The sequence below is a fragment of the Eptesicus fuscus genome, chromosome 16, assembly GCF_027574615.1.
Source record: "Eptesicus fuscus isolate TK198812 chromosome 16, DD_ASM_mEF_20220401, whole genome shotgun sequence".
NCBI classification, from domain to species: domain Eukaryota; kingdom Metazoa; phylum Chordata; class Mammalia; order Chiroptera; family Vespertilionidae; genus Eptesicus; species Eptesicus fuscus.
In genome coordinates, this window is record NC_072488.1 from 966,440 (window position 1) to 980,691 (window position 14,252).

Sequence of the window (14,252 nt, forward strand, 5' to 3'; positions counted from 1 at the left end):
CGGCACTGACCCCCCCCACCCCCGTGCCCAGGGCACCCCGGCCGCAGCCTCCCGCCCGGCCAACTCCAATTAGCCTCTGTCTTACTGACCAGGAAGCCAAGCCCCGTGACTCCCAGGCCACAGAAGGGTGACATCAGGATCACATTGTTCTAAACTCCGAGCCGTGCTCATTCTGAGGACGGGAGAATCGGCGCTCCCAGGAGAACGCGGTGAATGATCCGGGAGGAACGGCGGCTTCCCCGGCTCCACACACGTTTGGCCATTTGAGAAAACCTCCTTGAATCGAGCTGGAGCCGGGGTGATCCTCACCGACCGCTTCCCTCCACGACCGACAGCTTCCAATCCAGGCGCCGTGACGTGGCCGCCTGTGTGGCTCCGTGGCCATCCATGCCCGTCAGCTCCACGGGCTCCGGCGCGTCTCCGTGGCCCCGTCCCGTTGCTCTGGGCCCAGCGACGTGGCTTCCGCCCCTGACGTTTGCCGACCACGGTCCTAGGAGAATAAAATGTTTAAGAAAATGGGGGTGTAAGGGCAGCTCTCCCTTTTCTCCTGAGCACCACACCCCTCATGGTGAGGATGATTCTCCCAGCGCTAGGGAAGGGAAGAGGGAGGGTAGGGAGGGCATTGTAGATGGCGGGCGGTCCTGCCCCCGATTCCTAGCGGGAGCCCCAAGGAGCCAGCCAGACCGAGAGGCGGTAACTCTGAAGAGGATCCGGGGAGTGTGGCAAGATGCTCGCGCTTCAGTGTGACACGCAGAGGCCGAAGGTCTGCCTGTGGAGCCCGATGCAGGAGCCGGTGACGACCCGGAGGGCGGGGTGAAACTCGAGGATGCCCCAACTGTGCACTCTGATTGGTTCCACGTAACTCAGGGAACACTCTGATTGGTTCCACGTAACTCCGTGAAACACTCTGATTGGTTCCACGTAACTCAGGGAAACACTCTGATTGGTTCCACGTAGCTCAGGGAAACACTCTGATTGGTTCCATGTAACTCAGGGAAACACTCTGATTGGTTCCACGTAACTCAGGGAAACACTCTGATTGGTTCCACGTAGCTCAGGGAAACACTCTGATTGGTTCCACGTAACTCAGGGAAACACTCTGATTGGTTCCACGTAACTCAGGGAACACTCTGATTGGTTCCACGTAGCTCAGGGAAACACTCTGATTGGTTCCACGTAGCTCAGGGAAACACTCTGATTGGTTCCACGTAACTCAGGGAAACACTCTGATTGGTTCCACATAACTCAGGGAAACACTCTGATTGGTTCCACGTAGCTCAGGGAAACACTCTGATTGGTTCCACGTAGCTCAGGGAACACTCTGATTGGTTCCACGTAGCTCAGGGAAACACTCTGATTGGTTCCACGTAACTCAGGGAAACACACTGATTGGTTCCATGTAACTCAGGGAACACTCTGATTGGTTCCACGTAACTCAGGGAAACACTCTGATTGGTTCCATGTAACTCAGGGAACACTCTGATTGGTTCCATGTAACTCAGGGAACACTCTGATTGGTTCCACGTAGCTCAGGGAAACACTCTGATTGGTTCCACGTAACTCAGGGAAACACTCTGATTGGTTCCACGTAACTCAGTGAAACACATTGGTTGGTTGAATTAAATACAATAATTGGCTTCCTGTGGGCCAATCACCAGGTGGGGCTTGACAGCGGCGATCTCAGCAATAAAACCTGGACACAGGTGACGTCAGACCCAGGTGCACCCCACAAAGAGCCGGGAGACGATGGAGACGGCTTTGAACAGGGCCGTGAGGTTTGAGGGGAAGTCCGGAGTGGTGCACTTTGCTGGGCGGGCACGGCGGGGGGGACAGGGCCCTGGCGGGAGGGAGAAACGGCCGGGCCTGTCCTTCCTGGCTCCTCTCCGCCTGCGGCCGAACACCTGCCCGGAAGCAGATCCGTCTCCCCTCAGGCGAGCGAGGAAATGCGGCGTGGGGTGCTGTTTGAAGGAGCTGCTACAAAGCCCAGCTCTTTCTGGGGGAGCCTGCGCAGACCCTGTTTCCTGGGTGTTCCCTTCAGCCCCGGAACGCCTGTGATTTTTAAAGCCATTCGCTCCACGGTGAGTCACCCTGAACGGCACGCAGGGTCACAGGCACAGGACCCTCGCGTGGGGAGAGTGCACGGCTGGATCCTACAGGCACGCACGCGGCCTCACGCTTCCTGTGCGACCACCTGCCGCTAGCCCCCCTCTCCCCCAGCGCTGCTTTCTGACTCTGACATGTGTGTGTGTCCATGTACATGTACGTGTACGTGTACATCTACGTGTGCACCTGGCCGAGTGGCTGGAGCTTTGGGTGCTGGCTGACCCCCGGAGCTTGCCCCTGAGATGTGACCTCGACTCCCCCCTTCGCTGCAGCCAATAGAGCGCCCTCGGCGAGCAGGTGCGCCCTCGGCCCTTCCCGTAAGGAGGCCCCGCGGACACCCTGCCCCCACGCGCCGTCTCTGGACTCAAGGCATCGCTTCTGGAAAACGTGGTCATGTTTGGGCTGAACGTCGGTCCGTGGGTGGCGGGTTTCCTGTCTGCCGTGCGCGTGGTCTTGAACAGGCGTGTCGGCCCGCTGGCCGCGTTCGCACAGGGCGCGCCGGGGCCTGGAGAGCCGCTGTGATTGTTCACACAACCAACGCGCCGCAGCGGGGGCGGCTGAGCGCGGCCTGCGGGGCCGGGACGCACTGTAAATACCGCTCCTTTGGGCCTCCGAACCCGTTCTCCCCGGTTAGCACCAAAATACACGCAACGGTGCCCTGGCCGGTGTGGCTCAGTGGATAGAGCGTCGGCCTGTGGACTGGGGGGTCCCGGGTTCGATTCCGGCCAAGGGCACAGGCCTGGGTTGTGGGCTCGATCCTCAGTAGGGGGCGTGCAGGAGGCAGCTGATCAATGATTCTCTCTCATCACTGATGTTTCTCTCTCTCTCTCCTTCTCTCTTCCTCTCTGAAATCAATAAAGAAATAAAATTAAAATTAAAAAAATACAAAAAAATACACGCAACAGTATTCCCCTCGCCGGCCGCGGTTCCCCGGAACGCGGTAACTGCTCCTTGCTCTCCGCCCCCGTGGGAAAAGGGAGGCTTTGCTGCGGGTTCGGAACCGCAGCTCGTGTCCCGGGAAGACAACGAGATACGCACGGACACGCCACGTCGCTGCTGGACACCTTTCGCTGAGGCGTCACTTCCTGTCGGGTTTTGCCTGACGCCCCGGAGAACGCTGTCCGTCTGTGCGGAAGCTGTGGCCCCGGGACAGGGGATGGGAGCCCCCGCGTGGCGGTCGTCGGGCACCCCGCCGGCTTCTCCTGGCGCCCTGTCCTGGCTGGTGGTGGAGAAGAGCCCTCCTGGCTTGCTGCTCGGTCCCGGGCCCCTGGACCCTCCTCCTCCCTGTCTGGGCGCCGAGGCTGGCCTGGCGGTGCCGCGGGTTCCAGCCGGGAGCCGGCTCAGGGGAGACGGGCACCTGCCTAGGTAGGAGCGGGTGCGTCCCCCCCCCCCCGTGCCCCCCGGAGAGCGGGCCTGCCTGCAGGGCCCGGGACAGCAGAGCCGGCCCTGGGCGAGGAGCCTCAGAGGGACGCGGAGGGAGGAGGAAGCGCCGTCGGGAAGAAGCGGGCAGAGGGGCTGTGCTCGCCCTCACCCCAGGGGACACAGCGGTGGAGGCCTGGGGCTCGGCAGAGGGCGACCGGGCAGGGAAGGGGCCGGTGCAGGGGGCTGTCCACGCACGGAGCTCGGTCTCTGCCGGGCAAGTCCGTGGAAGTAGCATCGCTGACTGAGGGGAGGCGCCCGAACGCCGCTGTGCCCCACGCGGGACTCGCATGCCTCACGTCCCCGCCATTCCCACGGCGCGCGCTGCCTCTGACAGAGGAGGGGAGGGCGACAGACACCGCCGGGCAAGCGTGTCACAGTCAGAGGCTCACCGGCCAGATGAACAAGGTTCGAGTGGATGAGGCCGCAAAAAACAAAAGCTTCCATTTTCACAGGAGCGTAGGTTTGTTCCGATAGAGACACGCTGAGGACAAAGGGCGGAGATAAACGAGGCATCGTTCACATAAAACAATGGATCCTTTTAATAAAAAGTCATATTTTTTCTTGAACATTAACTTACCAGACACTGAATAACGGCACAAATTAATACGCATCACACAAATAAACCTATTTTTCTTGTTCTCCGGAAGCGAGGTATTTCCTGTTGCGCACACCAGACAGGTCGGTCCAAGGCCAATGGCGTGGCCCTCGGCCGCTAAAACACTCGCTGCTGGTGTTGGTGGGAGAAACGGGGCGCCTGCGCGTGAGGGAAATGAAGGCAGCACGATCATAGTCATCAGTCATTAGCGACGTTGTGGTTCGTTATTAATAATTATGTACAACAGGATATTGTAAAAATTAAGTTATGGAACTTTTATTAAGACGTTTCTTTCATATCGTTATATTGGCTGGGCTGCAAAAATATCCGTTGTGGGCCGCATGCGGCCTGCGAGTTTGACACGCCTGCCATAAGGTAACGGCAGCAGCTTTGTGGAATCGCTTCTGTTATTATTAAACTAGAGGCTCAACGCACGGAATTCGTGCCAAGGGCTCAGCCCTCGGAGCCCCTCACAGCCCGGCTTCATCCGGAATGTCGTCTGCATGATCGTTAGGCTGTTCAGTCTAATTAGCATATTATCTTTTTATTATATAGGCTAACAGTGAAGAGCTGAGAGAGAGAGAGAGAGAGAGAGAGAGAGAGAGAGAGAGAGAGAAGGAAGGAAGGAAGGAAGGAAATAAGATATGACGATAGAACTCGAATTTTCAGTCCATGGCAGACTATTGCAGAGACTTAGCCCTTAACACCTAGGCCAGTGGTCGGCAAACTGCGGCCTCGCGAGCCACATGCGGCTCTTTGGCCCCTTGAGTGTGGCTCTTCCACAAAAGACCACGGCCTGGGCGAGTCTGTTTTGAAGAAGTGGCGTTAGCAGAAGTTTAAGTTTAAAAAATGTGGCTCTCAAAAGAAATGTCAATCATTGTACTGTTGGTATTGGGCTCTGTTGACTGATGAGTTTGCCGACCACTGTGTGTGAGGCGTGTTTAGGTCCTAGGCCGTATTTAGTTAGCACCGTGTTGTGCTCCACAGGAGCGGCGTTACCCTGTGGCCCGCCGGTCTCTGCGGTGCAGGCGCCCGGTGTGCCGTGGGCCGTGATGGGTGTGCCGTGGGCCGCAATGGGTGTGCCGTGGGCCGTGATGGGTGTGCCGTGGGCCGCAATGGGTGTGCCGTGGGGTGAACGGGGGTCCAGGCCCTGCCCTGGCTGCACGGCCCGTGACGGGCCTCCACGGAGCTCCTGCGGCTGGTGGGTCCCAGGATAAACCAGGGAGACTGTTCTGAGGGCCGAGCAGGGTGTGGAGTCCCTGCGGCATGTGTCGGGGCTGGGGCAGTGCTGGGGGGACAGGGGGGCTCAGCGCGCCCCGACCGGTGTGGAGGGAGTGCCAGGTGGACAGAAGCGGATGCAAACGCGCCGAGATGGTGAGGGGGACGGGACAGCATCTGGAGAGCGAGGCAGGACGCAGGCCCTCGGGCTGTGGGTGCTCAGAGGCCACAACGTTCCCCTGGGGGGGCCTCAGGGCCTCAGGCTGTGGGCGTCACCGTGCGGAACTGGCGCCCAGGCTTCTGTTGTTGTTTTTGTTTTAAAAATTATTTTTACTGATTTCAGAGAGGAAGGGAGAGGGAGAGAGAGAGACAGGAACATCAATAATGAGAGAGAATCATGGATCCTGCCCGCCTCCTACCGGGGATCGAGCCCACAACCTGGCCTGTGCCCTGACCAGGAATCAAACAGTGACCTCCTGGTTCCTAGGTGGACGCTCACCACTGAGCCACACCGGCCGGGCTCCTGTTTCCATCAGCAGGTGTGTTGTACTAAGTCTCCCCACGGCGGGTACCGGAGGGCAGGGGAGCCAAGAGCGTGTGCCTGTGCCTGTGTGTGTGTGTGTGTGTGTGTGTGTGTGTGTGTGTGTGGTGTGTGTGCCTGTGCATGTGTGTGTGTGTAGTGTGTGTGCATGTGTGTGTGGTGTGTGTGTGCGTGTGTGTGTGTGTGTGTGTGTGTGTTGGATGAGTCCGTTTGTACCCATTACAAGGGACATTCGGGGGGGGGGGGGTGTGCCATAGAAGATACTCAGACCCACACTCGGGCTTCAGGTCTGAGCTGACGGTGGGCGGGGGGAGCTCACTGGGGACAGGAGGTCCAGGGTGCAGGCGGCACCCTTTCGGCGGGACACGCGTGTCCTCAGAACTGCCGACACCAGGAGGCCCGCGGGGTGGGCTCTCCCCGGCACTGAGCGCACGCGCTGAGCAAGGTGTTCCTTCCGGGGAGGACGAAGGAAGTGCGCCTCCGTCCTACTGTGTCCTCAGAATGGGGGCGCTTTCCAGACTGCCCGGCCCCCTACCTAACAGTCCTGACAGCGAAGGGGTCTTTGTCAGCAGGTGATCGTAAGAGGACGACAGTAACACCATAAAGTCCTTGGTCGCTCTGACCCAACGTGAATCTTAAGCCCGAGTGTTGGTTACAGCTCCACCAACGTTTCTGTGGGTGGAACACTGCGTCTCCTGCTTACACACAAGCACATGGATGGATACGCGCACACATGAAGGGCGTGCTGGCTGAAGCGATGATGGAGAGGCCTGATGCCGCTAGGCCTTCAGTGAGTCCGTTTCTCCACGTGAGGTTTGCAGAGGCGCATCCGGCGAGGAGGCCGCGTTGTTTGGGAGCCTCACGCCTTTGGGGGGGGGGGGGGGCTCCCGGCTCCGGGAGCGCCTCTCCGCTGGGCGCGCTGCTCGGTCCCCGCCAGAAGCACGCGGGTCGCCGGCACCTTCCCGTTCGCCGGAAACGACACTTATTTCCATTTTCCCCGGGGAAGCAGAACGGCAGCCGGAGGAGTGGCTTCGTGTCTTCCTGGCCTCACTCCGGTCCTCGCGCACTTGGCCACAGGGAAGGTGGCGTGTGGGTGGGGGCGGGATGGGAGCCGCGCTACCCAGCAGCCACCAGGCGAATGTCCGCGGTCTGCGGGGAGGCCCCCTCCTGCCTCCCACCTCCAGCCTCTGCCCCCGCCCCCATCCTCTCAAGCACGCGCCCCAGCTCTCTTACTGGAAAGAGCACATTGTAGCTAAAACTGTCTGCAAGGAGCATGACCCCAAGGTGTTTCCAGTCCTCCCACACCCCCGCACCCCCGCTCTCACGCTCAGCATGGTCCTCGCTGGAGAGGGAAGGAGGCAAATACACTGTGTGTCACGCTGGCCAATGATTTCCAAATGCAATCCCCCCCCCCCCCCCCAGCCTAGGATGCTAGGTGCGGGCACAGCTGGGTGAAAATAATGCAACGCGCTAACTCATTTCCAGCGGGAGAGCCACCGGGCCCGTCCCCTCCGGTGCTGGGGGGAGGGGGCTGTCCATTCCCTCTCCTCGCCGCCCCACCCCCATGGGGTCCCCAGCGCTGGGCGGGAGGGAGGGGAGCGCACGGGCAGCCGCGGCGCAGTGCCCGCCTCGCAGGAGGGAAGGCGGTTTCCACGCCCTGCCCGGGGCGCTGCGCCCCTCGGCCGGCTGGCCGCCCGGTCCCCGGGCTGCGGACTCTCCCGGCTCCGAAAAGAGAAACCGCGGCGCGTCTGCCCGGAGAGGACGAGGATTGGCTGCAGCGCTTTTCTTTGGGACGGAGGTGGGGGCGGGGACAGGGATGGCGGTAAATTCCTTTTCAAATAATGCGGCGAGCACGCCCGGAGCCGTGGTGACTCGGGCCCTGGGACGAGATGCCCCTCGGGGAGCGCCGTCCTCCTGCATTTGCGGGGGGCGGTGGGGGGGGGGGAGGGGGCGGGTTGGGGAGCTTGATCAGCCGCAGCAGCGGACGGGGCTGCGGGAAAAGCCGAGCCTGTCTGCGGAGCGGTGCCGGCTGCCAGCGCCGCGCGGGGCCGTGGAGACGGGGGACGCCAGACAGCGAGTGGGAAGCGGCGCTGTTCTCTTCGTTGCCTCCGGAATCGCTGGCGGCGGGGACTCGGGAAAGACACAAAGAGGCGGCTCGCGGGGCTCAGGGCTGCTCCACACAATCCTCCTTTTCCCGGGCCGAGGACCTGCTCCCCCCCGAAACTCGGGGTGCCCCTGGGGTTCCCTGTGATCCGTGTTGTTCGGCTGAAACAGCGAGCGACCGGGAAGGCGAGCCAGCTGGGCGCTGGGCTCCTGGAGGAGGCTGCTCTGCGGCGGCCGTGGAGGAGGAGGAGGAGGAGGGGGGGGGGGGACCTCAAGGAAGAGGAAGCCCGGGAAGGAGAGGGAGCTGGGGGAGGGGACCCGGAGAGGGGGAGCGGGAGGGAGGGAGGGACGAGTGACGCCGGGGCGTGGGGTGTGCGAGGCTGGCAGGCCGCAGCGCCCGGCTGGGAACCAGCCTCGGGGAGTGGCCAGATGGAACGCGGGGACCGGCCCCAGCCCAGCCCCACTGACCGTTACTCCGGCCTCCTCCGCGCGGGGCGAGCGCGCAGAGCCAGGGGCAGCCAAGCCCGCACCGCGGGGTCTCCAGCCCCCACGAGGAGGGGACCCAGATGGAGAAAAAGGACAAAACTGGGAAAAAAAATGCAACCGGGGGAGGGAGCCTCTAACCCTCTCGGGCGGTGAACGGGGTGCTGGGCTTCAGAACAAGGGAGAAAGGGAAGCGGAGGAGAGAGCCCACGTGCCCAGGAGGTGCTGTGTTAAAGCGCCACCTTCCGTCGGCCGGGGCGCGGCGGGCGCCCGGGGGCTCGGCCTGGGGCGCACGAGGAGCAGCTGCGCCCACCCCGGGGGCGCGCCGGGCCGAGCCGCCATCTCAGCCTGTGCGCGTGCCCGCGCGTGTGCACGGGGCGAGGGGCGCGCTCCGCCGGCTCCCAGCGTGGGCCTCGGGAGCCGCACAAAGGCTGCGGCTCTCTCCCGGGCCCCGGGCCTCGGTTCGCGCGGGCACGGGGACCTGCCCGTCCGCCCCGGGCGCGACCGCTCGCCGCAGTGTGGTTCGTGCCCCCAGCATCCCGGGGAGAGGCGCCTCGGTGCGCACACGCGGATTTTTTAAAAATAACATCTTTCTAGACAGGCCTCCGGCCCCCACCCTCCATCTTTGCCAAGCAGCCCCCGGGCGGGGGGCGGGGGCGGGGCCGCGCCGTTAATAAAGGGAGGGGGCGGGGCCGGCCGCAGCCATTGGCCGGCCGGAGAGTGACGTCACCCATATGACACCCTGATAACTAGTTGGGAGAGAGTCCTCAACTTTTTGCAGGAGGAGCGCGCGCGCCTGGGACTGCTCGGGTCCGGCGCTTGCGGCGGGAGCTGCCAGCAGGAGAGAGGGTCCCGGGCTGCCGCCGCCGCCGCCACCGCCGCTTCTGTCGAGGCCGCAGCCCCCCGCGAGTGGGCGGCCGTTGCCGCCGCGGCCGCTGTGTGCAGCCTGGAAGGGGGGGCAGGGGGGCGGGGGGGAGTGGCGGCCGCGGGGCGCCCAGGACTTTGCAAGTTGCCCGGGAAGGTGGAGGGGCGAGAAGGGGAGGGGGACCTCCGCACGAGACCGAGACCGAGACCGAGCGGCCCGGGCCGGCGCCCCCAGCCCCGCGGCGGATCATGGTGCAGCAGGCGGAGAGCCTGGAGGCGGAGAGCAACCTGCCCCGGGAGGCGCTGGACACGGAGGAGGGCGAATTCATGGCGTGCAGCCCGGTGGCCCTGGACGAGAGCGACCCGGACTGGTGCAAGACGGCGTCGGGCCACATCAAGCGGCCGATGAACGCGTTCATGGTGTGGTCCAAGATCGAGCGGCGCAAGATCATGGAGCAGTCCCCGGACATGCACAACGCCGAGATCTCCAAGCGCCTGGGCAAGCGCTGGAAGATGCTGAAGGACAGCGAGAAGGTCCCGTTCATCCGCGAGGCCGAGCGGCTGCGCCTCAAGCACATGGCCGACTACCCCGACTACAAGTACCGGCCGCGGAAAAAGCCCAAGATGGACCCCGCGGCCAAGCCGGGCGCCGGCCACAGCCCCGAGAAGAGCGCGGCGGGCGGCGCCAAGGCCGCCAAGGGCTCCGCCGGCAAGAAGGGCGGCAAGCCCAGGGCGCCCGCGGGCCCCGGCGCCAAGGCGGGCGCGGCGGGCAAGGCGGCGCCGTGCGGGGACCCGGGCGCGGGCGGCGCGGCCAAGGCGGCCAAGGGCGTGTTCCTGGACGACGAGGACGACGAGGACGAGGACGGCGACGAGCTGCCGCTGCGGATCCAGCCGGAGCCGGACGAGGACGAGGACGAGCCGCCGCCCCCGCCGCCGCTGCTGCAGCCCCCGGGCCAGCCGGCGCCCCCGCCGCCGCCGCCGCTGCTGAGACGCTACAGCGTCGCCAAAGTGCCCGCCAGCCCCACGCTGAGCAGCGCGGCCGAGTCCCCCGAGGGCGCCAGCCTCTACGACGAGGTGCGGGCCGGCGCGCCCGCGGGCCCGGGGGCCGGCAGCCGCCTCTACTACAGCTTCAAGAACATCACCCGGCAGCACCCGCCGCCGCCCGCGCCGCCCGCGTCCTCGCGCTCCGTCTCCACCTCCTCGTCCTCGTCCTCGTCCGGCGGCGGCGGCGGCGGCGACGACGCCGACGACCTGATGTTCGACCTGAGCCTGAATTTCTCGCCGGGCGCGCACGGCGCCGGCGAGCAGCTGGGCGGCGCGGCCGGGAACCTGGCCCTGTCCCTGGTGGACAAGGACCTGGATTCGTTCAGCGAGGGCAGCCTGGGCTCCCACTTCGAGTTCCCGGACTACTGCACCCCCGAGCTGAGCGAGATGATCGCGGGGGACTGGCTGGAGGCCAACTTCTCCGACCTGGTGTTCACGTACTGAGCGCGCTCCGCGGGCGCCCGGCCGGGGTCCCCGGGGTCCCCGGGAGGAAGGCTCCGCGCGGGGGTGCCGAGGGGGAGGAGGGGGGCGCGGCGGGGGCGGCGGGCGGAGGGGAGAGAAGAGGATGCTCACGTGGACCTGATGCCGTGACACAAAGGAGTGGGAGAGGATGGTGACATGTTGGTGGAGCTTCAGTGAAATGAGCAGTTTTTTTTTCCAGGTTTTTCCCGGTCCCTTTTTCTGCTCCCCTCCCCCTCCCGGCCTTTGTCGTGTCTCAAGGTAGTGGCATCCCTCGTCTGGAGCTGTGGTTTTATTTTATTTTTTTTTAACCCGCCCCCCCGAATGTGTTTTTGGAACGGCTGTTTCTTTTTCCTGAAATCCGTGATTGCAACAAAGGCGGCGGGGCGGGGCGGGCGGGGCGCGGAGGCCGCTGCGGAAGGCGCGGTCCGGGGCCGGCGCTGTTCGAAGTCCGGGCTCCGCCGCGGACCCGCGGGCAGCACCACGGCTCGCCAGGGGGTGGGTTGGAGAATTTTTTTTTTTTTTCTTAAGAGATCTTAGAGAACTGGTGGTTTGTTTTTTCGTGTTTTCTTTTTTTTTTTAAGAAAACAAACACAAAATAAAACAAAAAAGGGACCATTGCAACTTTTTATTTTATTTTATTTTATTTTGGAGGGAGAAAGCTGATGTCTTCTATGCATCCGATTCTTAACAAAACTGCAGGGAGCTTGAAAACATGCAGACTGTACACACGCTCACGAAAACTGTGAACTGACCAGGATCAGAGCTTACTTTTCAGATCCAATTGTTTATGGTTTTACAAATGTGATTTCTACTTGCCAACTTTTTTTTTTTTTTGTAACTGTTCCCTTATACCTCCTTGACTGAATACCAGACAGCCTAGACCTCAGTACAAAAGGTATTGAAGCATTTTTGATACATAACAGACCTCAGTCTTTTTTAAAAATTAATATATTTTCAGGCGTATTTTTGTACAGTGAAAAGGGAGCATTCTTGCTGTGTTTTTCCAGTAAGACTTTCAGGCACTTCTTCCCTTTCAATTTCTTTTTTATTTTTTATTTTTCCTCTGTTGTTTAGCATGCAAGTTTGTTGGTACGTTATGTCCTGGTTTTAAAAAGGATTAACATTTTAAAATAATCCTTGCATCTAAAGGCCTTGTGGTTTAAAGGAGAGAAAAAAAAAGCAAACTCTTTTTGTACAGCTATAGTAGAGATTTGTTCGATATTTGTAGGTAAAGATTTATTGAAAATGGTGATCTAGACCTCAGAGCTGTTACCCTAGTTGAAAGCCTGTATGTTCTGTATATAGTGGGACTGTATGTATCGCAGACGCTGTGGCATGTGGTTTGGGGGCCCCAGATGGAAGGTTTAAAACTGGATTCTCGATTTTTAGCAAAAGAAAGCAGGCACGTAGTGGAAAAGGTTTCTCATTTTGTGCAATATGATCTAAATAAAGTACAGACCATCTGCCTAGTTTGTAGCAAATGGTGGCAAAAGCAGACTCAACGCACCGCTGACCCGATTGCCTGTTTTTGTTGTTTTTTGTGCTGGAAGTCTGTATCTTGACCACAATGATAATAAATCAGCTGGAACTGATAGGAAGTCGCCTCGCCAGCAGTCTCTGTGGCGGTCCACCTGGCGGCCCCGCAGCCCCGGCGCCTTCGGGGACCCGGCTCTGGTGCGCGCGCGTGGGAGTGGCGCGGGGACCTGGGCCTTCAGGCTGGAGAGCGCCCGGCCGGCGGCGGGCCCCCTGGTTCCCCTCCTCCTTCCAGGGCCGGTTACTGAAAAGGGGAGGAGGGTTCTCTCCTAGGCCTTCCTCCCCGCCCCACCCCCCACTTCCTTTCTCACCTCCTCCTCCCGCCTCTCCCCGGCCTCCTGGCGGGCGGGCGGGCGGGCGGACGGGGGGAGGGACGACCCGGGGGCCCGCGAGCAGCCGCGCCGGGGGTGCGCTCTCTTCTCGGGGCTGCGGGTCGCGATGACAGGCTCCCACGGGCGGCGAGCGGGGGGGGTGTGGGGCCTGGGACCCGCCGCTCCCCGTTGGAGGTAGGGGCAGGCGTAATCCGTTGGGATTTCTGTTATTTTTTTTGGATGCTGCATCTCCGCTTGTGCGCAGTGGGTGATGCGGGCGGGGCGCGGCCAGGTCTGGACCTCGAGTGATGTCAGCGGCCGGGGACCGGCTGTCGGAGTGCCTCCCGGCCCCTCCGGGCGGGAAAGCTCGTCCCGCGACGGGCGGTGGGCGGTGGGCGGTGGGGGCCGGGGAAGGAGGAGGGCGCGGCCTGTGTGCCGCCTGGACCCGCGGCCCCGAGGGTGAGAAGCGGCCGGGTATCCCAGGGACCGAGCCCTCCCCGCCGGGGCTCTCCACGCCCGGCCGCCGCGTGCACCTCGGCGCACCCCGCCTCCGACCCCGGGGGCGCGCGGGGACATCCACGCAGGCGCCCTGAGGAAGGCCTGCGGGGTGTGGCGGGGAATCCCCGGGCTGCGGGGCGGGAGGAGGGAAGCAGAGCCCGGGAGGAGGCCGCCGCGCGCCCGGTGCGCCCTGCGCGCAGGCTCGCGGGTCCCCGGAGAGGCCTCGGGAAGGTGTGTCCTTGGTGGTTCCCTTCCTTCCGCTGCCTCCTTGGGGCTCGGGCTCCTTGTCGCTGGGGACCCTGTGCCTGGGCACACCCCCCCCACACACACACACACCCCCTTCCGCCCCGCAAGTTCCCAGCGCGGCCTGAGCCCGCCCCGTGCCGCCCGCCCCTCCTGGGGTCGCGCCCGGGGGCTGCGGGAAGCCCAGGGAGGGTTCCGGGGCTGGTGGCCGCTGGTGCGAATCGCGCGGCTCTTTTTTACCGAGGCCCGCCCTCCGCGGCCACTGGGCTGGGCGAGCCCCCAGGGGCGCCCTCCAGCAGCAGGAAAGGCTGGGCCCTGGCACCCTCCGCCCCCTCCCCCCCCCCACCCCCAGGTCCCGGCCTCCGGGCCCCTCTCCCCGCTTCCACCCGCCCCGCCCCCTCGGGCTCCCGGCGAGCCTCCGCCCCGCCCCCACCCGGGCTGCCGCTGGGCAGATGGACGCGGGGAGAGGGGACACTTTATGTAAATGAGCATCACGTCATCACCTGGCCTCAGAAGGGAAACCGTTTTGACTTTTTTTTTTTTTTTTTAAGCCATGAAGCCGAATTCTTGATAGTGAAACAGGTGAGGGTGGGGGATGTGGGAGCCCAGGGGCTGCAGGCCCTTTTATGTCAGAGACGGTGGAATATTCCAGGTGTTCTTGCCACCGGACCGTCTTCAGTAAACGGTCCCGGCATTTCTCTCAGCCTCTTCTGGAATCTTCTTCTTTACCAGGCATCGAACTCTCAACATGGGGACTGGCGTGGGGTGGCGTGGGGCAGCCGCCCGGCCTAGGGATGCCCTGCTGTTTGGAACGCGCTCATGGCCCCTGAGG

The 14,252-nt window shown here is 62.8% G+C and overlaps 1 protein-coding gene across 1 annotated transcript; it reads left to right on the plus strand.

The window, feature by feature from the left end:
* The first annotated feature begins 9,578 nt into the window (after window positions 1-9,578).
* On the plus strand, window positions 9,579-10,817 carry SOX11 (SRY-box transcription factor 11). Its single transcript, XM_054728331.1, has one exon. The coding sequence runs from the start codon at window positions 9,579-9,581 to the stop codon at window positions 10,815-10,817; it is 1,239 nt and encodes a 412-aa protein (XP_054584306.1).
* Window positions 10,818-14,252: the final 3,435 nt, after the last annotated feature.